This window comes from Passer domesticus, chromosome 10 (assembly GCF_036417665.1).
Source record: "Passer domesticus isolate bPasDom1 chromosome 10, bPasDom1.hap1, whole genome shotgun sequence".
Lineage (NCBI taxonomy): Eukaryota > Metazoa > Chordata > Aves > Passeriformes > Passeridae > Passer > Passer domesticus.
The window spans coordinates 20,777,748-20,804,617 of NC_087483.1; the positions used below are offsets into that span (position 1 = coordinate 20,777,748).

The 26,870-nt window shown below is 37.9% G+C and overlaps 1 protein-coding gene across 1 annotated transcript in view; it reads left to right on the plus strand.

The window, feature by feature from the left end:
* TTN (titin) overlaps window positions 1-26,870 on the plus strand; it is a 108,693-nt gene that overhangs the window by 33,058 nt on the left and 48,765 nt on the right. The window contains exons 58-105 of the mRNA XM_064435568.1: window positions 2-280; window positions 693-992; window positions 1,097-1,399; window positions 1,497-1,868; window positions 1,966-2,268; window positions 2,755-3,054; window positions 3,155-3,451; window positions 3,551-3,835; window positions 3,921-4,214; window positions 4,611-4,910; window positions 5,013-5,321; window positions 5,413-5,603; window positions 6,079-6,508; window positions 7,039-7,347; window positions 7,761-7,909; window positions 8,003-8,035; window positions 8,135-8,264; window positions 8,365-8,664; window positions 8,752-9,069; window positions 9,155-9,451; window positions 9,544-9,843; window positions 10,514-10,828; window positions 10,920-11,068; window positions 11,936-12,086; window positions 12,174-12,455; window positions 12,547-12,849; window positions 12,954-13,256; window positions 13,369-13,650; window positions 14,109-14,408; window positions 14,498-14,800; window positions 14,919-15,227; window positions 15,313-15,594; window positions 15,842-16,141; window positions 16,282-16,575; window positions 16,674-19,640; window positions 19,737-20,057; window positions 20,166-20,450; window positions 20,658-20,957; window positions 21,150-21,452; window positions 22,509-22,784; window positions 22,897-23,196; window positions 23,288-23,590; window positions 23,830-24,129; window positions 24,257-24,544; window positions 24,637-24,933; window positions 25,021-25,323; window positions 25,417-25,722; window positions 26,504-26,791. Of these exons, the coding sequence (XP_064291638.1) occupies window positions 2-280; window positions 693-992; window positions 1,097-1,399; window positions 1,497-1,868; window positions 1,966-2,268; window positions 2,755-3,054; window positions 3,155-3,451; window positions 3,551-3,835; window positions 3,921-4,214; window positions 4,611-4,910; window positions 5,013-5,321; window positions 5,413-5,603; window positions 6,079-6,508; window positions 7,039-7,347; window positions 7,761-7,909; window positions 8,003-8,035; window positions 8,135-8,264; window positions 8,365-8,664; window positions 8,752-9,069; window positions 9,155-9,451; window positions 9,544-9,843; window positions 10,514-10,828; window positions 10,920-11,068; window positions 11,936-12,086; window positions 12,174-12,455; window positions 12,547-12,849; window positions 12,954-13,256; window positions 13,369-13,650; window positions 14,109-14,408; window positions 14,498-14,800; window positions 14,919-15,227; window positions 15,313-15,594; window positions 15,842-16,141; window positions 16,282-16,575; window positions 16,674-19,640; window positions 19,737-20,057; window positions 20,166-20,450; window positions 20,658-20,957; window positions 21,150-21,452; window positions 22,509-22,784; window positions 22,897-23,196; window positions 23,288-23,590; window positions 23,830-24,129; window positions 24,257-24,544; window positions 24,637-24,933; window positions 25,021-25,323; window positions 25,417-25,722; window positions 26,504-26,791 (16,209 nt within the window). The remainder of the gene's footprint in view (window position 1; window positions 281-692; window positions 993-1,096; window positions 1,400-1,496; window positions 1,869-1,965; window positions 2,269-2,754; window positions 3,055-3,154; window positions 3,452-3,550; window positions 3,836-3,920; window positions 4,215-4,610; window positions 4,911-5,012; window positions 5,322-5,412; window positions 5,604-6,078; window positions 6,509-7,038; window positions 7,348-7,760; window positions 7,910-8,002; window positions 8,036-8,134; window positions 8,265-8,364; window positions 8,665-8,751; window positions 9,070-9,154; window positions 9,452-9,543; window positions 9,844-10,513; window positions 10,829-10,919; window positions 11,069-11,935; window positions 12,087-12,173; window positions 12,456-12,546; window positions 12,850-12,953; window positions 13,257-13,368; window positions 13,651-14,108; window positions 14,409-14,497; window positions 14,801-14,918; window positions 15,228-15,312; window positions 15,595-15,841; window positions 16,142-16,281; window positions 16,576-16,673; window positions 19,641-19,736; window positions 20,058-20,165; window positions 20,451-20,657; window positions 20,958-21,149; window positions 21,453-22,508; window positions 22,785-22,896; window positions 23,197-23,287; window positions 23,591-23,829; window positions 24,130-24,256; window positions 24,545-24,636; window positions 24,934-25,020; window positions 25,324-25,416; window positions 25,723-26,503; window positions 26,792-26,870) is intronic.

Here is a 26,870-nt window from a genome sequence, read left to right on the forward strand (position 1 = left end):
GGTAATCCGACCATTGATCTGCAAACTCGTGACATTGTTGTTGTTAAGGGACAGAAGCTAAGTATCCCAGTACCCTTCAGAGCTGTTCCATCGCCAACTATAACATGGCACAAAGATGGCAAGGAGTTGAAAGCTGGTGACAGAACAACAATGAAGAGTGACTACACCTCTGCATTGCTTGAAGTGATAGACAGCGTTCATGCTGATGCTGGTGTTTATACTATCACACTGGAGAACAAGCTGGCATCAACAACTGGCTCAGTCAATGTCAAAGTCATAGGTAACTATGTTCTTCCATTCTGAGAAATATGCTTATCTTCCCTTGGGCTCTGCAGCTGACAGAAGACAGGGCTAGAAGATATTTCTGCCAGGCGGGCAAATCACTTCAACTCAGACACATGTAGATTAATGTTATGAAGTACCATGAAAAAACACTTTACCTCAAATTGTTCTAACTATTCAGTGACTGCTCAAAGCCCAATTATTTTGAAAAGTTAGCACATATAAAAATGATTTAAGAATTCTGACTATTTTTCATCTTTGGGAACAAAAATTCATATAGATGCTGTGTAGTCCACATTTGTGGTCTTTGCTTTCTGCAAAGCAAAGAAATTAAATATAATTTCATATTTATAAGAATATACTTTCACATCTATTAAATTAACTAATTGTTTCATTCTTATTTAAAACAGGTCCACCTGGACAGTGTAAAGACATTAAGGCAAGCGAAGTAACTAAGAATTCTTGCAAAGTATCCTGGGAGCCTCCAGACTTTGATGGTGGTACTCCTATTTTGCATTACGTTCTGGAACGCAGGGAAGCTGGTCGTAAAACATACATCCCAGTCATGTCTGGTGAAAATAAGCTTTCATGGCAAGTCAAAGATCTTATCCCAAACTGTGAATATTACTTCCGTGTTAAAGCTGTCAATAAGATTGGAGGGGGTGATTATATTGAACTAAGAAACCCAATCATTGCAGAAGACCCAAAACGTAAGTTTGTCTTTCTATTACATAATCTAAAAAATTTAATTTTAAATAAAATATTCATACTCTCTTTTCTCATATGATCCCTCTTTTGATCTACTCTTTCACAGAGCCCCCAGATCCGCCTGTTGACCTTGAAGTCCATAATCCAACATCAAAATCAGTTACTCTTACATGGAAGCCACCCCTGTTTGATGGGGGAAGCAAGATTATGGGCTATATAATAGAGAAGCTTGCAAAGGGCAAAGAGAGGTGGGAGAGATGCAATGACTATCTGGTACCCTTACTAACTTACACGGTGAAAGGCCTTGAGGAAGGAAAGGAGTATCAGTTCCGTGCTCGTGCTGAGAATGCTGCTGGCATCAGTGAGCCTTCTCGGATTACTCCTTTTGTGAAAGCTGTGGATCCTATTGGTATGAATTGTTCATTAGATCATTTGTATTAATTGCCATATATTCTCAGACATATTGAAAGATTCTACACTCCATTTCTCATTCTTTGTTATTACAGAGGCTCCAAAAGTCTTCCTTGCTGCAAACCTACAGTCTGGCCTTGAGGTGAAGAGAGGTGATGAGATCATACTTGAGGCACATATTTCAGGGTCACCCTATCCATCTATTACTTGGCTGAGGAATGATGAAGTTGTCAGACCAGAGGATATCAAAAAGAGAGTAACAGCACCTAAGAAGAAGAAGGGTGAAGCTGAAGAAGAGAAACCTTTCCAGCTTTCACTGCCAGAACGTATGAGTGTTGACAACCACAAGGAAGGAGAGTCCATACTATCAGTTCGTGACTCCATTAGAGCTGACCATGGCACATTTACAATTAAAGTAGAAAATGATCATGGAGTTGCAAAAGCCTCATGTGAAGTCAATGTGTTGGGTATGTAAAGAATGTCCTCAAAACACCTAGTTGTTCTGAGTATTAGGTAAAAAGTGCACAAGTTGAGTACTCATAATTTTTCTTTGTTTACTAACAGATACACCTGGGCCACCAGTCAACTTTGTATTTGAAGATTTGAGGAAAAATTCTGTCCTTTGCAAATGGGAGCCTCCCCTTGATGATGGTGGAAGTGAAATCCTAAACTATGTACTGGAAAAGAAAGACAATACAAAAGCTGAAATGGGCTGGGTCACTGTCAGTTCAACACTCAGGCATTGCAAATTCCATGTAACAAAACTGATTGAAGGAAAAGAGTATCTATTCCGTGTATTTGCTGAAAATAGAGTTGGAGCAGGACCACCATGTGTTTCAAAACCAATGACAGCTAAAGATCCTTTCTGTAAGTTTTAATTTTGAAAAACAACATTTACAGAAAAAAAAGTGTGAAACTCTAACAGACTGTTAGAATACTCAGCTTTATCTGTGCATATGTTTTCCAGAAGAAATTTGAGCTATGTGATAATTATTGCACATTTTAAACCATTGACATACAGAGAACTATCAAAAATACTCTAATTTCAATAGTAAACACATAAGAATAATGATCACTGTCATAAAACTTTACCCTTAAAACACTTAACATCTGAATAGTGACATTCTCTGTGCTTCTTAAACTAGTATTCTTACCAAAAGAGGGAACCATTGCAGATTTGCTTACTGATCACCATTAGGAATCAGACATTCTAAGAGAGAAGAAAAGCTATTAATTAAAATTAGTCATTTCTTATATCTTAGTTCTCTCTTAGCTTTGAAGAGTAAGCTAAGAGACAGTAGTAAGCTCTGAAGAGACAGCAACAATGGCAAAAACCACCTTTTTGTTTTTCAGCTCCACCAGATGCACCTAACAAGCCTGATGTGGAAGATGTAACCAGCAACAGTATGCTGGTTAAGTGGAATGAACCAAAAGATAATGGCAGCCCTATCATAGGATACTGGATTGAAAAACGTGAAATCAATAGTACTCATTGGGCTCGGGTCAACAGGAACCTTGTGAATGCTCTGGAAGTAAAAGTTGAAGGACTGTTGGAAGGTTTAACTTACATCTTTAGAGTGTGTGCTGAAAATGCAGCCGGCCCTGGTAAATTTAGTCCACCATCAGATCCAAAAACTGCACAAGACCCAATAAGTAAGTGGCTTAGCAGAAGCTAATAGCAGACAGTTGACAAGAGAGGATTCATAGCCTTTAACTTTGATTTACACTTATTTGTTTATTTATTCATTTATAGTGCCACCTGGTCCCCCGATTCCAAGGATTGCTGACACAAGTGCAACTTCCATTGAGCTAGAATGGCAACCTCCTGTGTATAATGGTGGTGGAGATATCACTGGTTACCACGTGTACAAACAACTGATGGGTGTAAATGAGTGGTCACGCTGCACAGCAAAACCCATTAAGGTGCTGCAGTTTACTGTTGGAGAAGTGAGGGAAGGTGCAGACTATAAACTCCGTGTTACTGCACTCAATGCAGCTGGTGAAGGACCACCTGGGGAAACTGAGCCTGCAACAGTTGCAGAACCTAAAGGTATTGTGATTATATTATTTTTAAGATATGTCCAGCTGCTTAAAAGGTGGATTTGAATCCCTCCCTTCAACTAATGAACTGTTTCTCTTTCTTCCACAGAGCCTCCCACTGTTGAGCTGGATGTTTCTGTGAAAGCAGGCATTCAGGTCATGGCTGGACAGACTATTAAAATTCCTGCTACTGTGACAGGGCGTCCTGCTCCCACCATTTCATGGGCTATAGACGAGGGGGAATTAGACAAAGATCGAGTTGTTATTGAAAATGTTGGCACAAAATCTGAGTTAACCATTAAGAATGCATTGAGAAAAGACCATGGAAGATACGTAATTACTGCTACAAATAGCAGTGGTTCAAAATCAGCAGGAACCAGAGTAGAAGTATTTGGTAAGAAAAATATTTTCTCAAATTAAATAACCTTTTCTTTTGGTCGGTATAGGCTTTACCTTACTTGTTTGATTTTGTTTTTCAGATGTTCCTGGACCAGTCCTTGACCTAAAGCCAGTGGTCACAAACAGAAAGATGTGTTTGCTTAACTGGTCTGATCCTGAAGATGATGGTGGCAGTGATATCATAGGCTTCATTGTTGAAAGGAAGGATGCCAAAATGCATACATGGAGACTAGCTGTAGACACAGATAGATCTAAATGTGATATTACAGGTCTAATTGAAGGGCAGGAGTATAAATTCCGTGTTAGTGCCAAGAACAAATTTGGTACTGGTCCAGCTGTGGAAATAGGACCCATTCTCGCAGTTGATCCATTAGGTAAGATGACTCATTTTACAGAGTTTTTAAAAAGAAAAAAAATATTGTCAGATTAATTAGACAATACTTTTGTTTTTCTTTCTATACAGAAAATGTGTTTGTTTTTCAACTACATGGATAAGCATCTACTTTAGCTTCATTACTTCAGTTGGGTTTCTGAATCAGTTCTCTGAAGCTAGTGTGGTTCTTTACATAGCAAAATACTGGTGCCTACGGAGACACTACTTATTACCTTTCTCTCCACATACATGAGAAACTTCATACAAGCCATAATCATACTCAGATCCTTTGTGTGTAAAAACTATGATTTTAAAAGGCCAGAGCTACTGCATTCTTATGATTTAAAATTCTCTGATGTGTTAATTTTTTCTTATTGTAATTTTTCTGTGTTAATAGGCCCTCCAACAGCACCTGAGAGGTTCATGTACACAGAGAGGACGAAGTCATCCATTACACTTGACTGGAAGCCTCCACGCAGTGATGGTGGTAGTCCCATCTTAGGATATATTGTTGAGAAGAGGAGACATGATTCAAAAGATTATGAAAGAGTTAATGCAAGGCTCTGTCCAAAAACGTCTCTTCTCGTTGAAAAACTTGATGAACTTCATATGTATGAATTCCGTGTGAAAGCTGTCAATGAGATTGGAGAAAGCGAGCCATCACTTCCCCTCAATGTAGTTATACAAGATGATGAAGGTATATCAACTTTAAAGAAATCCATATAAATATCTTTAGAACACTTCAAGCACTCTCTCTGTTTCATCTCCATGTTCACTCTGTCACTTTCCTTCTTTTCAGTGCCTCCAACTGTTACATTGCGTTTGGCCGTGAGAGGAGATACTATCAAAGTCAAGGCAGGAGAACCAGTTAACATTCCTGCTGATGTAACTGGCCTGCCAATGCCGAAGATTGAATGGGACAAAAATGAAGTTTTAATCGACCAAACATCCAATGCACTTAAGATAACCAAGGAAGAAGTATCTAGAACTGAGGCAAAAACTGAACTCATCCTTCCTGCAGCAGTGAGGGATGATAAAGGCACTTACACTGTGAGAGCTACCAATCGTCTTGGCACTGCCTTCCGCAATGTGCATGTCGAAGTGTATGGTAAGGATGCAACATTTTAATAAAATGACAGCTAATAAAATGCCTTTGCCTTCTTTTTAATGTAGTTCCATGCTCTATTGCTTTCATATAGATCGTCCTTCTCCACCAAGAAATCTTGCTGTTTCTGATATTAAAGCAGAATCATGCTATTTAACATGGGATGCACCTCTTGACAATGGTGGTAGTGAAATTACCCATTACATTATTGAAAAACGTGATGCTAGTAAGAAGAAATCTGAGTGGGAAGAAGTCTCCAAAGGCGCTGTTGAGAGAAGATTTGGGGTAATTTATAAAATATCTTTATTACATATTTTAGTATGCATAAAAAATACAATTATTACATATTTAATGGAAACTGCATAGGTATCTGTGCTCATGCTCCATTTAGACTCCAGAATTACTGGATGAATGTTTCCCATCTATGTATCTGTGTTATCCCGCATGTGACAAAAGAAATTGTTCATTTTACTACTTAACCTTAGCTGAACTAGAGAGAAAACATCTTCCTTCCTATTTTTGCAGAATTATCCACTTCTTTACCAACTGCAAGAACAAATGTAATGACGTCTTTATTTATGTTCAGTCCTATGCACATGAAATAAGAGTATGCTTAGGACATCACATAGAACTGTGTAGTATATAAACATAGGTATATCAGTCAGATTGCAAGATAAAATTTAAATTCAAAACTTATGCTTAACTCCAAATAAGTTGATTCTGAAAGTAGCCAGGTATTGATTTAAATCCTCTTTTTCAGGTATGGAATCTTGCAACAAATGAAAAATACCAATTTAGGGTCCGGGCCGTAAACAAATATGGAATAAGTGATGAATGCCTCTCAGAAAAAGTTGTCATTAAGGATCCCTATGGTCTTCCTGGACCTCCTGGAAAGCCAAAAATTTTGGATCGCACCAGATCATCTATGCTGGTGACTTGGGAGCCTCCTTTGGACAATGGTGGCAGCCCAATAACTGGCTATTGGTTGGAAAAGAGAGAGGTGGGAGGTGTCTACTGGGCACGTGTCAACAGGGCTCCAGTAACAAAACCATCAGTAAAAGGTCTAGAGCACAATGTGCTTCGTTTGGCTGAAGGTGTTGAATACCAGTTTAGAGTTATGGCTGAAAATCTTGCTGGAATTGGCCCTCCCAGTGAACCATCAGATCCAGCTTTGGCAGCAGATCCTATATGTAAGTATATTATTTGTATGACTGTGTTAGAGGACTGTATCACAGCAGAACAAAAAATGTGTTACTATTACTTTTTAAAAATTTATTAATTAAAATTATTAATAATGAAGTGTTAATGTACTAACATTAATCAAATGCTTTGTTTGCATTAAACCTAAGAATATATTGACACAAAGTTTCTGATTTTAAAATTTTAAAAATATTTAGCTTTAATTTTAATCTTTTACCTCTTTTACGTACCTAATACTATAATAACACAGGGTAGGCATTGCCAAATAAACTTCAGTTCAGATTGATATTTTTATATTACCCTTTTACTTTACTGTTAAACAGTTCAATCTTTATACCTCGTACCTTAAGTATCCCTTGCTAACATAGGGAATCTGTGTAACTAGTATGCACATTCCAGGATTTACACTCTATATACAGGTAAATAAATGAAAATACTTGCATTCTTCTAGAAACCTAACTAGAAAAATATAGGAAGAAACTAACACTCAGGTAATTTTTACTTGCTCTTGTTTTACCAGTTGCGCCTGGTCCACCATCATGCCCAGAGGTCAAAGACAAAACCAAATCATCTGTAGCACTTGCATGGAAGCCTCCTCAAAAGGATGGTGGGAGTCCTATAAAAGGATATATTGTTGAAATGCAAGATGAAGGTAGTACTGATTGGAAGAAGGTGAATGAAGGAGACAAACTCTTCCCTACTTGTGAGTGCGTTATTCCCAACTTGAAAGAGCTCAGAAAATACCGATTTAGGGTGAAAGCTGTAAATGCTGCTGGAGAATCAGAACCAAGTCCTGCAACATCAGAGATACCTGTCCAAGATATTCTAGGTAAGAGTTCTGAGAACTGATTTAGGTAGTTTTATGTAAATGCCACTCACTGTAATGAATGTTCAAAAAGGATGCCAAGCAAGCCAAAGTCAAAATAGAATACACGATTATACAAGAATGTAGCAAAAGACTGACACACAGTTTTGAAGTGTCATTATTATGTCCATTCCCAGGCAATGCTCCATCAGGAAACTGATGAGCACCTACAGACATACTAATGAAATGCTGTTTATTTTATAAAAAATTTACAGCAACGAATTTTTCTATTTGTATACTTCCCAATTTTCTTTTTGTATATCCAACGTTTCTCACATGAACATGCATTCTACATGTTTCTGGGTATTTCAGCTCAGTGATGATGGAATTTTGCTTTCAGTAGTTCTTAAAATTTATATATTTAAATATTTTTGCAGAGGAACCAGAAATCTTCCTTGATCTTGGAGCACAGGATTTGCTCTCTTGTCGTGCTGGCACAACAATTAAAATCCCAGCTGTTATCAAGGGTCGTCCAGTTCCAAAAACATTTTGGGAGTATGAAGGAAAAGCAAAAACAGCAGCAAAGGTTAGTAAAAGTAATATGTTTTTTTCCTACACCTCTTTCTAAACATTTAAGCCTATTCCCTTTTACATTTATATTATTTCCATTTTTTTATAGGAGGGAGGTCATAATGTACCTGAAGAAGCTCAGGTAAAGCAAGCAATTTTTTTAACCTCAGTATTGTTGCATTTTTGAAACATAAATATTCAAAGTTGCTCTATAACATCTTTTTGTTCTTATAATATGCAGGTGGAAGCAACTGATACACGTTCAGAGATTATCATCCCTGACTGCAACAGAAGTCACTCTGGACGATACAGTATTACAGCAAAGAATAAAGCAGGACAAAAGACAGTGCATGTCAGAGTCAATGTGCTTGGTATGGCTTGCATATATTAAAGTATCCAGATGTTAGGATTTAGTATTATTTTTCTACATACTTATGTAAAATTGTGTCTGTTGTGCTTTTATCTTAATAGATGTCCCTGGCCCACCAAAAGACCTTAAAGTAAGTGATATCACAAGAGGTAGCTGTAAACTCTCATGGAAGATGCCAGATGATGATGGTGGAGATAGAATCAGAGGCTATGTTATAGAGAAGAGAAATATTGATGGGAAGGCCTGGACTAAAGTCAATCCAAATTGTGGCAGTACTTCCTTTGTTGTACCTGATCTCATAACTGGCCAAGAATATTTCTTCCGGGTACGTGCAGAAAACCGTTTTGGAGTTGGCCCTCCTGCAGAAACCATCCAGCGGACCACAGCCAGGGATCCAATCCGTAAGTAAAATTAATGTCAAACAAATCCTTTAAAAGCACATGGTACTGCATGGTGGATTTATTCACTCTTCTGTTTTGGTTGTGAAGATCCTCCTGATCCGCCTATTAAACTGAGGATTGGCCTTGTAACCAAGAACACAGTGAGCCTGACATGGAAACCACCAAAGAATGACGGTGGAGCTCCTGTTACACATTATAATGTTGAATGTCTCCGCTGGGATCGTACTGGAGAAGTGAAAGAGTCTTGGAAGCAATGCAACAGACGTGATGTGGAAGAAACAAAGTTTACTGTTGAGGATCTTGTGGAAGGTGGAGAATACGAATTCAGAGTCAAAGCTGTAAATATAGCAGGTCCTAGCAGACCTTCAGCCACTGTTGGTCCGCTTGTTGTCAAAGACCAGACATGTAAGTAGCGATACTAGTAAATACAAATACAATTTTAAAATTGTGAAGTATTTTTTTATGCTATTTTTTCAACATTTTGTTGTAGGTCCACCATCTATTGAGCTCAAAGAATTTATGGAAGTTGAAGAAGGAACAGATGTTAAAATTGTGGCCAAGATAAAGGGTGTACCCTTCCCCACATTAACATGGCTAAAAGCCCCTCCAAAGAAACCAGATGACAAATCACCAGTGGTGTATGATCAACATGTCAACAAGATCGTTGATGAAAACACTTGCACTTTATTGATCCAACAGTCTCGCAGAAATGATACAGGTTTATATACTATAACGGCTGTAAACGACCTGGGAACTGCTTCAAAGGAGATGCGGCTGAATGTTCTGGGTACATATCAAGAACTCTTACAATTATTACATTAATTCATAGCATTCATTTGATACTTGACTAATTCTTCTTTCTTAAAATGTATATTTTAGGTCGTCCTGGACCTCCAGTAGGACCTATTAAATTTGAATCCATTTTGGCTGATAAAATGACAATATCATGGCTTCCTCCATTAGATGATGGTGGTTCTAAGATTACAAACTATGTTATAGAGAAAAGAGAAGCAAATAGGAAGACATGGGTGTCTGTTACTAATGAGCCTAAGGAGTGCATATTCACTGTTCCCAAGCTGATGGAAGGCCATGAATACGTGTTCCGCATTATGGCACAAAACAAATACGGTATTGGAGAACCTTTGGATAGTGAGCCAGAAACAGCACGAAACCTTTTCAGTAAGTAGAAATAAGCTTTCAAGTTATGTCAGTTGTTTCCATATGCTGATATGCATACAGCATCTGTTAAATGCCACTACTCTTTTCTCTTTTTACTAAGTTTTCTAGAATAGCTTGAAGAGTTTTAGCAGTAAGCATGTGTAGTGCTTAAAATATTTTTCTCCCTCTTTGTGTTATATTAAAGTACAATCTCAATATTTTTAATGCTTAAATACACAAGTAAATTTTTATTTGATAAGATTCAATTTATTCTATTGTATTTGAGACATTATTAATGTCTTGGACCATAAAGAATTCATTTCCTACCTTCAATTTTGAAAGATAAATTATACAGAAAGGCTCATGCCTAGGAGGAATGTTAGGCTGGCAAGAGAAAATGGTTCTTAAAACAGGAAATGTTAGGCTGAGCACTAAGATGAGGTAGTGATCCAAAAAGGCTAGAAAAAAAAATTGACATTTTTTTATTTAGAGGAAAGGCATGTCATTTTTCACAGAATTATATGTACCTGAATAGGGGTGAGAAATTGAAAGAGGAAAGAGATCTTGTGCAGATGGCTAATTGCCTAGTGCAATGGCAGCCATGTGAGTGCATAGCTCTTCTGCACTCTAGCTATTTTAATGTAATTTTAGCATATTTTTTACAAGCTGTGTGTGAATTTTTTTCCCTCAGCTGTCCCTGGACCTCCTGACAAGCCAACAGTTAGCAGTATAACACGTGACTCAATGACGGTGAACTGGGAAGAACCAGAGCATGATGGTGGCTCTCCTATTACTGGTTACTGGTTGGAGCGCAAAGAGACCACTGGAAAGAGATGGACCAGGGTTAACCGAGATCCTATCAAGCCTATGACCCTGGGGGTTTCCTACAAAGTTACAGGCCTTATTGAAGGCTCTGAGTATCAGTTCCGTGTGTCAGCTATCAATGCAGCTGGTGTTGGCCCACCAAGCATGCCGTCTGATCCAGCACTTGCTAGAGATCCTATTGGTAAATATTTTAAATTAGTTTTTTCTAAATTTGAAAATATTCAAATAAGAGCATATAATACATCTTTATGCTGTATGATGATATTTTTCAGCCCCACCTGGCCCTCCTATACCAAAAGTTACTGATTGGACAAAGTCTTCTGTGGACTTGGAATGGACTCCACCAGTAAAGGATGGTGGCTCTAGAGTCACTGGCTACATTGTTGAGTTTAAAGAGGAAGGAAAGGAAGAATGGGAACGGGTAGGTGGAAAACCACTACAGAATCAGCACTACTTCTCTCTATGTCTATCAATATGAATTGCTCCAGAAAAATTTTCTTTAAAAATTTTTGCTATTCAAGTTATTTTTTAAAAGTTTGTACCATAATTATCTTTGTACATTTAAAATACAAGACCAAGCTTGTCCTTCCTCAATATGAAGTTAACTGTGCAAATACTGGATACAGAATTTTGCAATTTTTATTTAAAGATGTGGGAAAATATGTAGGTAATACGTGATAAAAAACCACAGAAGACCAAGTTAGAACTGTCAGGAAAGTAACCCTCACTCATATCAGATGATGCCAAAGCGTTTACAACTACTATGTTTCTACATTTTCATCGTTTTTTTCAATAGTGAATTACTGAAAATTTAACTGGTGCACACCTTGACTATTTTTTGCGTCTCCATAAATACATGGGTTCATTTTAAGCAAAGCCCACATTTCCAATACTGTTTCCAGTTGAAGAGACTTTATATTGGATTTCGAAAAGAAAATAAATTAATTCCCTTTTTTTGTTGCTCTCTCTTATATGAGTTTATGTGTCCGAAAATACATGTAATTCTTCTGAGACCAGACTATTGTAATTGTTAAAGAAATAATTCTAATAACCTTCTATGTTAGAATATGTTAGAAAAAAAGACAAATCTTCAGAATAGCTTGTAGGTCCATGACATATATTTCTTTAAAAAATTCTGACAAATTCTGTGTGGGTTAGATCCATGTAGGCTTAATACTTTTGTGTGCTTGTATATCTGAAATAATATCTAATGTCACATTTGTTTCAAACTCTGCAAAGAAATTGATGGTATCTTGATGTTTGCTGATGTTACAATGTTTTTTTCCAGGTAAAAGATAGAGAAATTAGAGGAACCAAGTTCGTTGTGGCAGGATTAAAAGAAGGTTGTTTTTACAAATTTAGAGTTAGAGCAGTAAATGCTGCTGGCATCGGAGAGCCTGGAGAAGTTACAGACATTATTGAAATGAAGGATAGAATTGGTATTTATCATTTTGATTTACATTTTTAGTATCTCTAACTCAAAGTAAGACAAGAAAATCATTGACTTTTTTTTTCTCTTCCTTCAGTGGCTCCTGATATTAATTTGGATGCAAGTGTAAGGGACAGAATTGTTGTTCATGCTGGAGGAGTAATTCGGATCATAGCATATGTCTCAGGAAAACCACCTCCAACAGTGAGTTGGAGCAGGGATGAGCAGGCTTTGCCAGAAGAAGCCAAAGTTGAAGAAACAGCTATTAGTTCTTCTTTAGTCATCAGGAATTGCAAAAGGAGTCACCAGGGTTTATACACCCTTCTTGCTAAAAACGATGGTGGTGAGAGGAAGAAGACAATTATTGTTGATGTGCTAGGTAAATAGCAGCTTCAGTGCTTGTGAATAAGTACAGTTTCCTAAGATTCAGCATGTATATTTCAATACTCCATTTATTTCTTTGCTTCCAGATGTTCCAGGCCCAGTTGGAATGCCACTCCTTACAGAGAATCTAACTAATGACTCTTGTAAATTGTCATGGTTTACTCCAGAAGATGATGGTGGTTCTCCTATTACCAACTATATAATTGAAAAACGTGAATCTGACCACAGAGCTTGGACTCCAGTGACCTACACAGTTACAAGACAGAATGCTACTGTTCAGGGACTCATTCAAGGGAAAGCATACTTTTTCCGAATTGCAGCTGAGAATATAATTGGCATGGGTCCTTTCACAGAAACAACGAAAGAGATTCTCATTAGAGATCCAATAAGTAAGAATATTTTTGGTTTAGATAACTGTCATATGAGATTAATATACAGGAAGATTCTGAATATGAAGGAAAATGAATCTACTTTTTTTTTACTTTATTCACAGCTGTTCCTGACCGTCCAGAAGACCTGGAAGTAAAAGCAGTTACCAAGAACTCTGTGACACTGACTTGGAACCCTCCAAAATATAATGGAGGCTCAGATATCACCATGTACGTTCTAGAGAGCCGTCTCATTGGAAAAGACAAATTCCACAAAGTTACAAAGGAGAAAATGCTAGATAGGAAATTCACTGTAGAAGGCTTGAAGGAAGGTGACACCTATGAGTTTCGTGTGAGTGCTTGCAATATTGTGGGGCAAGGCAAGCCATCATTTTGCACTAAACCAATCACGTGCAAGGATGAAATTGGTATGTTTCTTTTTCATATTTCTTTTGAAAATAGCAATTACATTTACTGATTCCTTACTTTCTCATATAAATATTGCTGACATTTGTGGGTTTTGTGTATTTTGTCTTTCAGCACCTCCCACACTTGACCTTGACTTTAGAGACAAGCTTATTGTCCGAGTTGGTGAAGCTTTCAGCTTGACTGGACGCTACTCAGGCAAACCTGCACCAAAGGTTACTTGGCTGAAGGATGATATTGTTGTGAAAGAAGACGACAGAATAAAGATTAAGACAACTCCTACAACTCTTTGTTTGGGGATACTAAAATCTGTCCGTGAAGACACAGGCAAATATTGTGTTACTGTTGAGAACAGCACAGGATCAAGAAAAGGATTTTGTCAAGTTCATGTCGTTGGTAGGTTTTACTGAACAACAATATTGTCTGTGACTTTTATTGGTGATTAGAATTCATTGATTTTTATAAAATTTAAGTATTGAAATGTATTCTTTATTACAATAATTCAATTTACTCCTTTCTCAGTTATACTAAAAAGCTATTTATTTATTTTGAGCACATATTTAACTCTGAATTAGTTTATTCAGCATGAATAATTTGATGTCCCTACATGCATTTAGAGAATCTCAACACTGTAGAAAATGTTAATCCAAATACATTATAAGCATTAAGGAATTAATTCCAGTACATCAAACATATATTACGGAGTAATAGCCCTGAAGTCTTGATTCCTTATTATAACTGTGATGTCAAGTTTCTAATTTTATACTATATTTGCTGTATTGACACTGTTTAATTGATTTTGTTTTGTGAAGTTAATAAAAAAGCATGGGTATGCTTTATTTTTTCTTAAACAGATCGCCCATCACCTCCAGTAGGCCCAGTTATATTTGATGAAGTCTTTAAAGATCATATGGTTGTTTCCTGGAAACCTCCATTAGATGATGGAGGCAGTGAAATTACAAATTACATAATTGAGAAGAAGGATACACACAAAGACTTGTGGATGCCAGTTACATCTGCCACAGTGAAGACAACATGCAAAATTCCCAAGCTGCTTGAAGGAAGAGAATATCAAATTCGAATTTATGCTGAAAATCTTTATGGCATAAGCGATCCTCTCATCTCTGATGAGATGAAAGCCAAGGACCGTTTCCGTAAGCTTTTAGTTTTCAATATTATTTAGATACTCCAATCTTTATTCTGTTTGTAATGTTCATACACTCTTTTTTTCTTCTCACCCCAGGTGTTCCTGATGCACCTGAGCAACCAATCATTAAGGATGTAACCAAAGACTCTGCAGTAGTGGTTTGGAACAAACCATATGATGGAGGAAAGCCAATAACAAACTACATAGTAGAAAAGAAGGAAACAATGGCTACAAGATGGGTCAAAGCTACCAAAGATCCAATTTTCCCTGGTACAAAGTTCAAAGTGCCTGATCTCCTCGAAGGCTGTCAGTATGAATTCCGTGTTTCAGCAGAAAATGAAATTGGTGTTGGTGATCCTAGTCCACCATCAAAGCCAATTTTCGCTAGAGATCCAATTGGTAAAGTATCACATTTCATTTCTCATTGAATTTTTAATGCACTCAGTTTCATTTAAAAAATTATTCTAATAGTTTCTTTTTTTTTCTCCCATTTATTTATTGTTTACTTTTTTAACAGCAAAACCAAGTCCACCTGTTAATCCAGAAGCAGTAGATAAAACTAAAAATTCAGTTGATTTATCTTGGCAACCACCACGCCATGACGGAAATGGCAAGATAATTGGCTACCTTATAGAGTTTCAGAAAGTTGGAGATGAGGAATGGAAACAAGCTAATCTTACAGCAGATTCTTGTCCTGAAACAAACTACAAAGTCACTGGTCTTACTGAGGGATTAACCTATAAATTCAGGGTCAAGGCAGTCAATGCAGCAGGTGAATCTGATCCAGCGCATGTTCCTGATCCGGTAGAAGTAAAGGACAGGCTTGGTGAGTTTAATAAAATCGGATAAATTAACCTAAGAACAGACTTCTTTTTCCTCATTTTGTAAAAACTTTTATTTTTTTATTCCAGAACCTCCTGAGTTAATACTTGATGCTAATATGGCCCGAGAACAGCATGTAAAAGCTGGAGATACCTTGAGACTTAGTGCTGTTATTAAAGGTGTTCCATTCCCAAAAGTTACTTGGAAGAAAGAAGATCATGAGGTCTCACCCAAAGCTGATATTGAAGTTACAGGAGTTGGCAGTAAGCTTGAAATCCGTAACACTGTCCATGAAGATGGTGGAATGTACTCCCTGACGGTTGAAAATCCAGCTGGTTCAAAGACTGTTTCAGTAAAAGTTGTGGTCTTAGGTAATCATTTTGTATTCCCTTTATACAGCATCTTTTTACTCTATAACTAAAGATAAGCAAATAAAGAAATTTCTGGAAAATGTCTGTAAACCAACTTATATTTTTATTTTTATGTAAATATTAAAAAAATAGAAAAAGGATTAAAACCACATAAAATATTATATAGTTTATCTTGAAATTTACAAAGTTGTTTAAGAAATGCTTCCATTACCAAATAAATAACCAATTATATTTTTATCAATGTTAGATAAGCCTGGTCCACCCAGAAATCTGAATGTCAGTGATGTCAGAAGCGACTCTTGCTATCTCACTTGGATGGAACCAGAAGATGATGGCGGCTCTGTGATTACCAACTATGTGGTGGAGAGGAAAGATGTAGCTTCTGCACAGTGGGTAGCCATCTCATCATCCTCCAAGAAACGCAGTCATATGGCTAAATATTTGATGGAAGGCACTCAGTATCTCTTCCGAGTTGCAGCTGAGAATCAGTATGGTAGAGGTCCATATGTGGAAACACTTAAGCCTATCAAAGCTATAGATCCACTACGTAAGTATTTTTCAGTTATACGGTTTGATTTTTTCATATGGGATTTGGTAATTTTGAGGTTGTCATGTTAGTATGAACATGATACACTGGTACCGTGGATTTTTCATCCTAGTAACCATTTTGCTTTTGTATTTTAAAAGATCCTCCAGGGCCACCAAAGAATCTGCATCATGTAGATGTTGACAAGACTGAAGTTTCCCTTGTTTGGAATCGACCAGATCGTGATGGTGGTGCTGAGATAACTGGGTATTTGGTGGAATATCAAGAAGATGGTGCAGATGAATGGACAAAGTTCCAGACAGTCCCGATGCTAGACTGTGTTGTTACAGGCCTACAGAAAGGAAAAATATACAAATTCCGTGTGAGAGCTCAAAACATTGTTGGTCTTAGCCTTCCAGATACAACTATACCAATAGAGTGTCAAGAAAAACTAGGTAATTTTTTGTTTTTTTCTTTTTTTTCCGCTGATTTTTTTTCTTTTTCTATAAACATTTGCCCTGAAAAAATAATTTCCTTTTTTCTCTAATTTCAGTACCTCCATCTGTGGATCTAGATGTGAAGTTAATTGAAGGTCTTGTTGTTAAAGCTGGCACCACAGTGCGCCTTCCAGCGATTATGAGAGGTGTGCCAGTTCCCACAGCAAAATGGGTTACTGATGACACTGAAATTAAACCAGATGGCAAATACAAGATTGAGACTGACAATTACTCAACTGTGCTTACTATCAAAGACTGTGTAAGAAAGGATACAGGAGAATATCTACTCACAGTATCTAATGCAGCTGGCAGCAAAACTGTGGCTCTGCACCTTACAGTTTTGGATGTTCCAGGCCCACCAACTGGTCCTATTAATATTCTTGAAGTAACACCAGAATACATGGTTATTTCTTGGCGCCCTCCTAAAGATGATGGTGGGAGTCCTATAATAAATTATATTGTTGAGAAGCGTCAATCAAAGAAAGAAACTTGGGGAGTGGTTAGCTCTGGAACAAGTCACACAAAAATTAAGGTTCCACGACTGCAGAAAGGCTGTGAATATATTTTCCGCGTTCGTGCAGAAAATAAGATAGGCATCGGTGCACCCCTGGATTCAGAACCAACAGTTGCTAAATACATGTTTGATCCACCATCCCCACCTGGTAAACCAACTGTTTATGATATTACAGAAAATGCTGCAACAGTGTCTTGGACCCTACCAAAATCTGATGGTGGAACTCCAATAACTGGTTATATACTTGAACGTCGGGAAGCATCTGGTAAATGGGTGCGTGTCAATAAGACGCCTATACTTGATATGAAATACAGAGTCACCGGTCTTTTTGAAGGCAACACATATGAATTCAGAGTTTTTGCAGAAAACATGGTGGGCTTAAGCAAACCATCTCCAAGCTCTGATCCAATAAAAGCATCACGTCCTATCACTCCTCCTGGACCACCTATAAATCCAAAATTAAAAGACAAAACTAAAGAATCAGCTGATCTTGTGTGGACAAAGCCCCTCAAGGATGGTGGCAGCCCAATTCTGGGATACATTGTGGAATGTCAGAAAAGTGGAACTACGCAGTGGAATAGGATTAATAAGGATGAGCTCATTAGACAGTGTGCTTTCAGAGTACCTGGATTAATAGAAGGGAATGAATATAAATTCCGAATAAAAGCTGTCAACATCGTGGGAGAGGGAGAACCAAGAGAACTACCAGAAACTGTGCTTGCGAAAGATATTCTTTCTCCTCCAGAAATAAGCCTAGATGTCACTTGTCGAGACTTAATTACTGTCCGAGTAGGTCAAACAATACGTATTACTGGTAAGGTAAAAGGCAGACCAGATCCTGAAATAACATGGTCTAAAGATGGCAAAGTACTAGTCCAAGAAAAGCATGTTGAAATACTTCATGATCTACCTAATGTTGAACTGCAAGTGAAAGAAGCCAAAAGATCTGATCATGGCAAATATATAATAGCAGCTAAAAACAGCTGTGGACAAGCTCAAGCTTTTGCTATTGTTAATGTACTTGACAGACCTGGACCATGTCAGAACCTGAAAATAAGCTATGTCACAAAAGACTCTTGTATGATCTCTTGGGAGAGTCCAGTGGATAATGGTGGCTCTGAAATTACAAATTACATTGTAGAATACCGTCAACCAAATCAGAGGGGATGGTCAATTGTCTCCTCTGATATTACTAAACGATTAGTAAAGGCAAATCTTGTAGAGAACCGTGAATACTTCTTTAGAGTTTGTGCAGAGAACAAAATAGGTCCAGGTCCTTGCATTGAGACCAAGACTCCAATCCTTGCTATCAATCCTATTGACAAGCCTGGAGAGCCAGAAAATCTTCACATTGCAGAGAAAGGAAAGACATTTGTATACCTGAAATGGAGAAGGCCAGATTATGATGGTGGAAGTCCGAATTTAAGTTACCATGTTGAGAGAAAACTGAAAGATTCAGATGAATGGGAAAGAGTTCACAAAGGCAGCATTAAGGAAACACACTACATGGTAGATAAATGTGTGGAAAATAAAATTTACCAATTCCGAGTTCAAACTAAGAATGAGGCTGGTGAAAGTAACTGGGTAAAAACAGCTGAAGTTGTTGTGAAGGAAGATCTCCAGAAACCAGTGCTAGATTTGAAGTTAAGTGGGGTTCTAACTGTGAAAGCAGGTGACACAATTAGAATTGAGGCTGGAGTCAGAGGAAAACCACAGCCTGAAGTTGTATGGGCAAAAGACAAAGATGCCACAGATCTCACCAGATCTCCAAGAGTCAGTATTGAAAACACTTCTGACACATCTAAGTTTGTTCTCACAAAATCAAGGCGTACTGATGGTGGGAAATATGTGATTACAGCAACTAATGCAGCTGGTAGCTTTGTGGCATATGCTACTGTTATTGTTTTGGATAAACCCGGTCCTGTACGAAACTTGAAGGTCACTGACATTTCAAGTGATAGATGTACTGTTACTTGGGATCCTCCAGAAGATGATGGTGGTTGTGAAATACAGAACTACATCCTGGAAAAATGTGAAAGCAAGCGTATGGTTTGGTCTACATACTCTTCCTCTGTTCTAACAAACTATGCCAAAGTGACACGCCTCATTGAAGGTAATGAATATATATTCAGAGTGCGTGCAGAGAATAAAATGGGCACTGGTCCACCAACAGAAACACATCCAATTATTGCAAAAACAAAATATGATAGACCTGGACGCCCTGACCCTCCGGATGTCACCAGAGTCAGCAAAGAAGAGATGACTGTAGTTTGGAATCCACCAGAATATGATGGTGGCAAATCAATTACAGGATACATTTTAGAGAAGAAAGAGAAACGGTCGCTAAGATGGGTTCCTGTTACTAAAACTCCAATCCCAGAGAGACGCAAGAAGGTTACTAATCTCTTCCCTGGTCATGAATACCAGTTCCGCGTCAGTGCTGAAAATGAAGTGGGACTTGGAGAACCAAGCTTGCCATCAAGACCTGTAATAGCCAAAGACCCAATAGGTAAAATACCACTGAATTTTTCTGTATTATTTCAATGTTAACAGATTGCTAAACTCTACAGCTGTGTTCTAATCTGTATTTTTTACTGTCTTGCAGAACCACCTGGTCCTCCCACAAACTTGAGAGTGGTTGATAGCACAAAGACTTCCTTAACCCTTGGCTGGGGAAAACCAGTTTACGATGGTGGTGCTCCGATTATTGGATATGTTGTGGAAATGAGACCAAAAGTTGAGGGTGCTGATCCTGAAGCAGGATGGAAACGATGTAATGTTGCTGCTCAAGTTATTCATACAGAATTCACAGCTACCAGCCTGGATGAGAAGCAATTATATGAGTTCAGAGTTTCTGCCCAAAACCAGGTTGGCCTTGGCCGACCAGCAGAATTGAAAGAAGCAGTGTCTCCCAAAGAAATACTTGGTGGGTTTTCCCATCTTCTTTTGGGGTGTTTACACGCAACATGTTATTTGCTGTATGCTTATTTTATTTAATGTGCAAAACTTTGCATTTTATTTCTTTGTCTTTCAGAACCTCCTGAGATTGAGCTGGATGCCAGCATGAGAAAGTTAGTCACAGTCAGAGCAGGATGCCCTATTAGACTTTTTGCCATTGTGAGGGGTCGCCCAGCACCAAAAGTCACCTGGAGGAGAATGGGTATTGATAATGTTATCAGAAAAGGACAAGTTGATCTGGTTGACACTATGGCCTTCTGTGTCATTCCCGATTCAACACGTGATGACTCAGGCAAATATTCACTGACACTTGTTAATGCAGCTGGAGAAAAGGCTGTATTTGTGAACGTCAGAGTTCTGGGTAAGTAATGTGAGAAATACCTCAAGACAATTCTAAAACTATTTTGGATGTTCCTTGCCAGAATATTTATTTTCCTCAGGTGCAACAGTTTTTGAGTCTAATTCTATCACCTAACACTAACTCCCTCTATATAGACAGTTGTTGGTCCCCCTTAATTTTAACTTATTAAAGAAGAAAATACTAACATATATTGAAATTTCTTCATAGATACTCCTGGACCTGTGTCAGACTTCAGGGTTTCAGATGTCACCAAGATGTCCTGCCATCTTTCATGGGCACCTCCAGAGAATGATGGGGGTAGCCCAGTGACTCATTACATCCTGCAGAAACGGGAGGCTGACAGGAAGACATGGGCAACAGTCACAGGAGAACTAAAGAAAACTAGTTTCCAAATAGCAAACCTTGTGCCTGGAAATGAATATTACTTCAGAGTAACAGCAGTGAATGAATATGGATCAGGTGTTCCAAGTGACATTCCAAAACCTGTTCTAGCATCAGATCCTCTAAGTGAGTGTGCCTCTATGTATATTTTTTGTTCGCCTCTGTGGACATTTTCTGTTTTCTTCTGTTTTTCTCTTAAAAGAGTTTCCATCTTTTATACATTGCTCTTGTTGAATTTGCATAGATAGCATCCAATATCCAAGAGTAAGAAAATCTTTGAAATTCAATGTTTAATGTGTTCCTTTTTTCCCCTGAAAGGTGAGCCTGATCCACCAAGAAAACTTGAAGTTACTGAAATTACAAAGAATAGTGCTACTTTAGGCTGGCTGCCACCACTGCGCGATGGAGGCTCTAAAATTGACGGATACATTGTTAGCTACAAAGAACATGATCAACCAGCAGATCGCTGGATGGAATATTCAGTCGTTAAAGATCTCTCCATTGTTGTGGCTGGTCTGAAAGAGGGAAAGAAGTACAACTTTAGAGTGGCAGCTAGAAATGCTGTAGGAGTGAGTTTGCCAATAGAAGCTACAGGAGAATATGAAATTAAAGAACAACTCAGTAAGTAGCAATTTAAATACTACTTAATATACTGTTTCAATAATTGAGTGAGATATACAGGTTTTTGAGTCACAGAAAGATGTTTGCTTTATGGAGTTATCTGGAGGATTATGGTTGACTGTACTGAGTATTTTGACAGGTCAGGAAAAAAATGAGAGTTGACCACTAATTCAGAATTATTAAATAACTTTTCAGGTACAGTTTGAGTTAGAACTGGAAGCTAAGAATTAGGGAGAAATAATAAATACCTTCAATGAAGTTTAAATGAAAGAGAAGAAATGTCAGACTGGTAGTTTGAGAGATAACTTGGAAAGCTGGACTTGTTTTAATATAAGAGAAAATAAGTGGCTTATATTGTAAGGTTGGTTGAGAATCTAAAACAAAAATCATGGAGGACAGGTTGGCCTATTTAAGGTGGCAGGGTTCCTGAGGCACAGGAATATGTAGGGTAAGGGCAAGATGAGCAGAATCTCCTTCATTTGGGACATGGGAAGAAAAAGAGAGAGGTACAGACATAGGAGAAAGAAAACTAGCCAGTGGAAGGAAGTATACCCAACATGCTGCCAGGTTTTTTTTGGGAAAAATTGCTTTTGTGCAAAAGAAGAAGTAGGAGAAAAATAATTCAAGGATACAGAAAGACCGACTGTGCAAGCAGGTTTATCTCAGTAAGAACTTCAGTTTTCTTCTCCATGTTTCTTGTAGAAGGCCAGCAATAAGTGAGCAACAGATTTCAGACAAAAAGAAAAATTATATTTTGTGCATTAATAGTGTACAAATCTCTACATAAATGTGGTTGATGGCAATCCAAATTAATAAATATTCTCTTAGAAACTGTACAATAATACAAAAGTAAGACTGGAATGGATATTGCCACTTGCAGAAACTGAAGTTGTCCATAAGTGGAACATAAATTAAAGAATTTCTAGTCATTCATACAGGTGATTCTACTTAAGAGAGATGCAGAGACGTTTCACATGAAAAATTAAGAAAAAGTAAATTAATATGTCAAAGAACTTGAATTTATTTTCCTCTGTGTTTTTGTTTTTTTTTTTACAGTCCCACCTAAGATTTTGATGCCTGATCATGTTCACATTAAAGCTGGAAAGAAACTGAGAATTGAAGCTCATGTATATGGGAAGCCTCAGCCAGTCTGTAAATGGCTGAAGGGAGATCAAGATGTGGTTACATCCAGTCGCCTTGCTGTGCATAAAGCAGAAAAGTCTTCTGTTCTTATCATTAAGGATGTGACTAGAAAAGATACTGATTTTTATACTCTTACTGCAGAAAACAGCTCTGGTACTGACAGTCAGAAAATCAAAGTGACAGTCATGGGTATGTCCCATTTGGTTGTTTTTCAGTCCAGCTTTATGTAAAGTTGGTTTTACTGTATTCTAGTTGTTGCCATATTATTTCATCCATTTTCTTGATATACTTTTTCATGCAGATAAACCAGGTCCGCCACAGCCTCCATTTGATATTTCTGAAATAGATGCTGATGCTTGCACTCTTTCATGGCACATACCTCTTGAAGATGGTGGCAGCAACATTACAAACTATGTAGTTGAGAAATGTGATGTAAGCCGAGGAGACTGGGTAACAGCTTTATCTTCTGTCACAAAGACAAGCTGCAGAATTGGAAAACTGATTCCTGGAGAGGAGTATATGTTCCGTGTTCGTGCTGAAAATCGTTTTGGGATTTCTGAGCCACTTGCTTCTGACAAGATGATTGCAAGATACCCATTTGGTACGCCAGTTTTTGATAGCAGCATTTCTCTATTTAAACTTCCTACTAAGAAAACATACAATTGATGTCTTATCTTTATATTCCTTTCTAGATGTTCCCAGTGAACCAAAGAATGCACGTATTACCAAGGTCAATAAGGACTGCATTTTTGTTGCTTGGGATAAACCAGATAGCGATGGAGGCAGTCCAATCACTGGTTATCTCATTGAGCGCAAAGAAAGGAACAGTTTACTGTGGGTGAAAGCTAATGACACAGCTGTGCGCTCTACCGAATACCCTTGTGTGGGCCTCATTGAAGGTCTTGAGTATACTTTCAGAATTTATGCATTGAACAGAGCTGGAGCAAGTAAACCTAGTAAACCAACTGAGTTTGTCACAGCAAGAGCACCAGTTGGTAAGCCACCCATACCAATACTTTGCAACAGACTGTTTTTATGATAGTTATCAATATATCTGCCTCTTATGATGATCTTTAGTATGCCCTTCTGTTTGTACTTTCATGTTTATTATAACATCACTCTGATTGCACTGTCTAGGTATGCAGTAAATAGGATCCAGTAATATTAAAGCCATTTTCTAATGTGTTAGCTCTTTTTAAAAAAATATACTATAATATGTTTTTATTTGCCATAGATCCCCCTGGAAAACCTGAAGTTATTGATGTCACTAAGAGTACTGCATCACTGGTATGGACAAGACCAAAGCATGATGGTGGTAGCAAACTTATTGGCTACTTTGTGGAGGCTTGCAAATTACCTGGTGATAAGTGGGATCGGTGCAATACAACTCCATATCAAATACCCCTGGAAGAGTACACTGTGACTGGTTTGGAAGAAAATGCTCAGTACCAATTTAGAGCAATTGCCAAGACAGCAGTTAACATTAGTCGACCTTCAGAACCTTCAGATCCAGTGACCATTCATCCAGAAAATGGTAAGGAGTACAAAAGCGTTTGATAACTCTGGAAGCAGTCTGTACATGTTGGGAACTAGCACTCATGTAAAGAACGAGGCATTTATCTTCTGCTGAATTGATTAACTCTTGGACTCTTTCCTTTCAGTTCCTCCCAGAATAGAGTTAGATCTGTCTATGCAATCACAGCTTACAGTAAAAGCTGGAACTAATGTGCGCCTGGAGGCAAATGTGTATGGCAAGCCAATGCCAGCAATCACCTGGAAGAAAGAAGGAGAAGTTTTAAAGCCATCTGAAGGTCTTAAGATCACCACAAAGAGAAATCTTGCTACAGTTGAGTTGTTCAGTGTTAACAGGAAGCAAACAGGAGACTACACTATTACTGCTGAAAATGCAAGTGGATCAAAGTCAGCAACCATTAGGCTTAAAGTACTTGGTAAGCTAAATACTGTCTATTAATAAAGACATTTATAATAAAATGATATAGCAAGGGATAGAACTATAATAATGTGATGTTGATTGTTCTAGATAAGCCTGGCCCACCAGCTTCTGTCAAAATCAAACATATGTATGCAGATCGTGCAATGCTTTCTTGGGAGCCTCCTTTGGAAGATGGAGGTTCAGAAATTACTAACTACATTGTAGACAAGCGTGAAACAAGCAGACCTAACTGGGCCCAAGTCAGTGCCAATGTACCCATTACAAGCTGCACTGTGGAGAGACTGATAGAAGGACATGAGTATCAGTTCCGCATTTGTGCTGAAAACAAATACGGTGTTGGAGACCCCATCTTGACTGAACCTGCAGTTGCTAAAAACCCATATGGTAAGTGCTTTGTGGAATAGTTTCATGTCACTGGGTTTTTGTCTATGCTTAAGAATGTGAATGTAATTTTCAAATAAATCTCCACAGATGTGCCCGGACCTTGTGATCCGCCAGTAATTAGCAATGTAACAAAAGACTTTATGACTGTGAGCTGGAAGCCACCAGCTAGTGATGGTGGATCCCCAATCACTGGTTATATACTTGAGAAGCGTGAAACAAAGGCTCTTAACTGGACAAAAGTAAACAGGAAGCCTGTCATTGAAAGAACTGTTAAAGCTACTGGACTCCAAGAAGGAACAGAGTATGAGTTCCGGGTGATAGCATTGAATAAGGCTGGACCTGGCAAGCCTAGCGCACCATCTAAAGCAGTGTATGCTCGTGACCCTCAATGTAAGCTAAAAGTCTCAGATATTTTCCGTTATTATTTGCAAATATTATCATGCAGCATTTGGTATGCTAACTTTATGTTGGTTTAATTCCCAGATCCTCCTGGCCCACCTGCTTTCCCGAAAGTGGTTGATACTACTCGTAATTCGATAAGCCTGTCATGGAGCAAACCAGCATATGATGGAGGAAGCCCTATCATTGGTTATCTAGTGGAATCAAAACGAGCTGACACAGACAACTGGGTCAGATGCAATCTACCTAAGAATTTACAGGCTACACAATTTGTGGTAACAGGGCTGATGGAAGGTACAGAGTACCAGTTCCGTGTTTATGCTGTCAATAAGATTGGATACAGCGATCCAAGTGATGTTCCGGATAAACACACTGCCAAAGACATTTTAAGTAAGTTCACTTGAAAACACATTGCCTTGTTGACTTTTGCTTCAATTTATGGGATGTGTTTCAAAGACACACTTTGTCACAGGTCACAGGCACAAATTAATTTGGAACATGTTTTTACTCAAAAAAACAGGCCAACAGTGGCTAATTTGGAAGAAAACAAGGTAGTTAGGAACAGAATAGAATTTGGTGTCTCCTTTTTTCACTGTAGGCTTTATAGCCTTCTGCCTCCTACTAGATCTTCAAGATTTTTTTTTTCCCTAATCTTAATATTAGAATTGTCAGATCTCTCATCTTTCTTAAAACTTTCAGTCACCTTCATATCTTGTAAATTATTTGAAGCCAAAATTACTATTCTAAGCAGCTGTATGATACTCTTTGATTGTATGACACTTACTCCTTAAGATACATGCTAGCTTTTGTATGCATTTTGCTGTACCTACAAAAGCATTGCTTCACAGTACTATCTTAGTTCAAGAAAAGTATTGGAGTCCAGGGTGCTCTGAAACTCCTTCGAATTCTAGAGAAGCTAAGAGCCTTTCTAACATAAATGGCGTAAAGGCATCAAAAAAAAAAGTAGGTGAAATCACTGCAAAAAAAAAAAAGGTATATTTTCAAATTATCTTCAGAAAGGAGTCAGGACACTTACTAACATCATCACAGGCATGAGAAGTTGGGTAGTCCAGTGAAATGCCAGTAAAAAGGGAGTTTTTGTCACAGTACCTTTTGTGATCATCTTAAACATGATTCTTTAATTACATGGGTTTTTTTCTTAAACACACAGTTCCACCTGAAGGAGAACTTGACGCAGAATTAAGGAAAGTCCTTGTGTTGCGTGCTGGAGTCACAATGAGACTTTACGTGCCAGTAAGAGGACGTCCACCTCCTAAGATTTCATGGTCTAAAGTGGGTGCCAACCTGAGAGATAGACAAGGATTAGACATCAAATCAACTGATTTTGATACCTTCCTGCGTTGTGAAAATGTAAATAAATATGATGCTGGAAAATATGTCCTTAGTCTGGAGAACAGCTGTGGCAAAAAGTCATATACCATTGTTGTAAAAGTACTTGGTAAGTCTCAGGGCTTTCCCCATTATAATATATTTGTTACCTTTTCAACTGGTATTCAAAAGTCTGTTACTAAATCAAA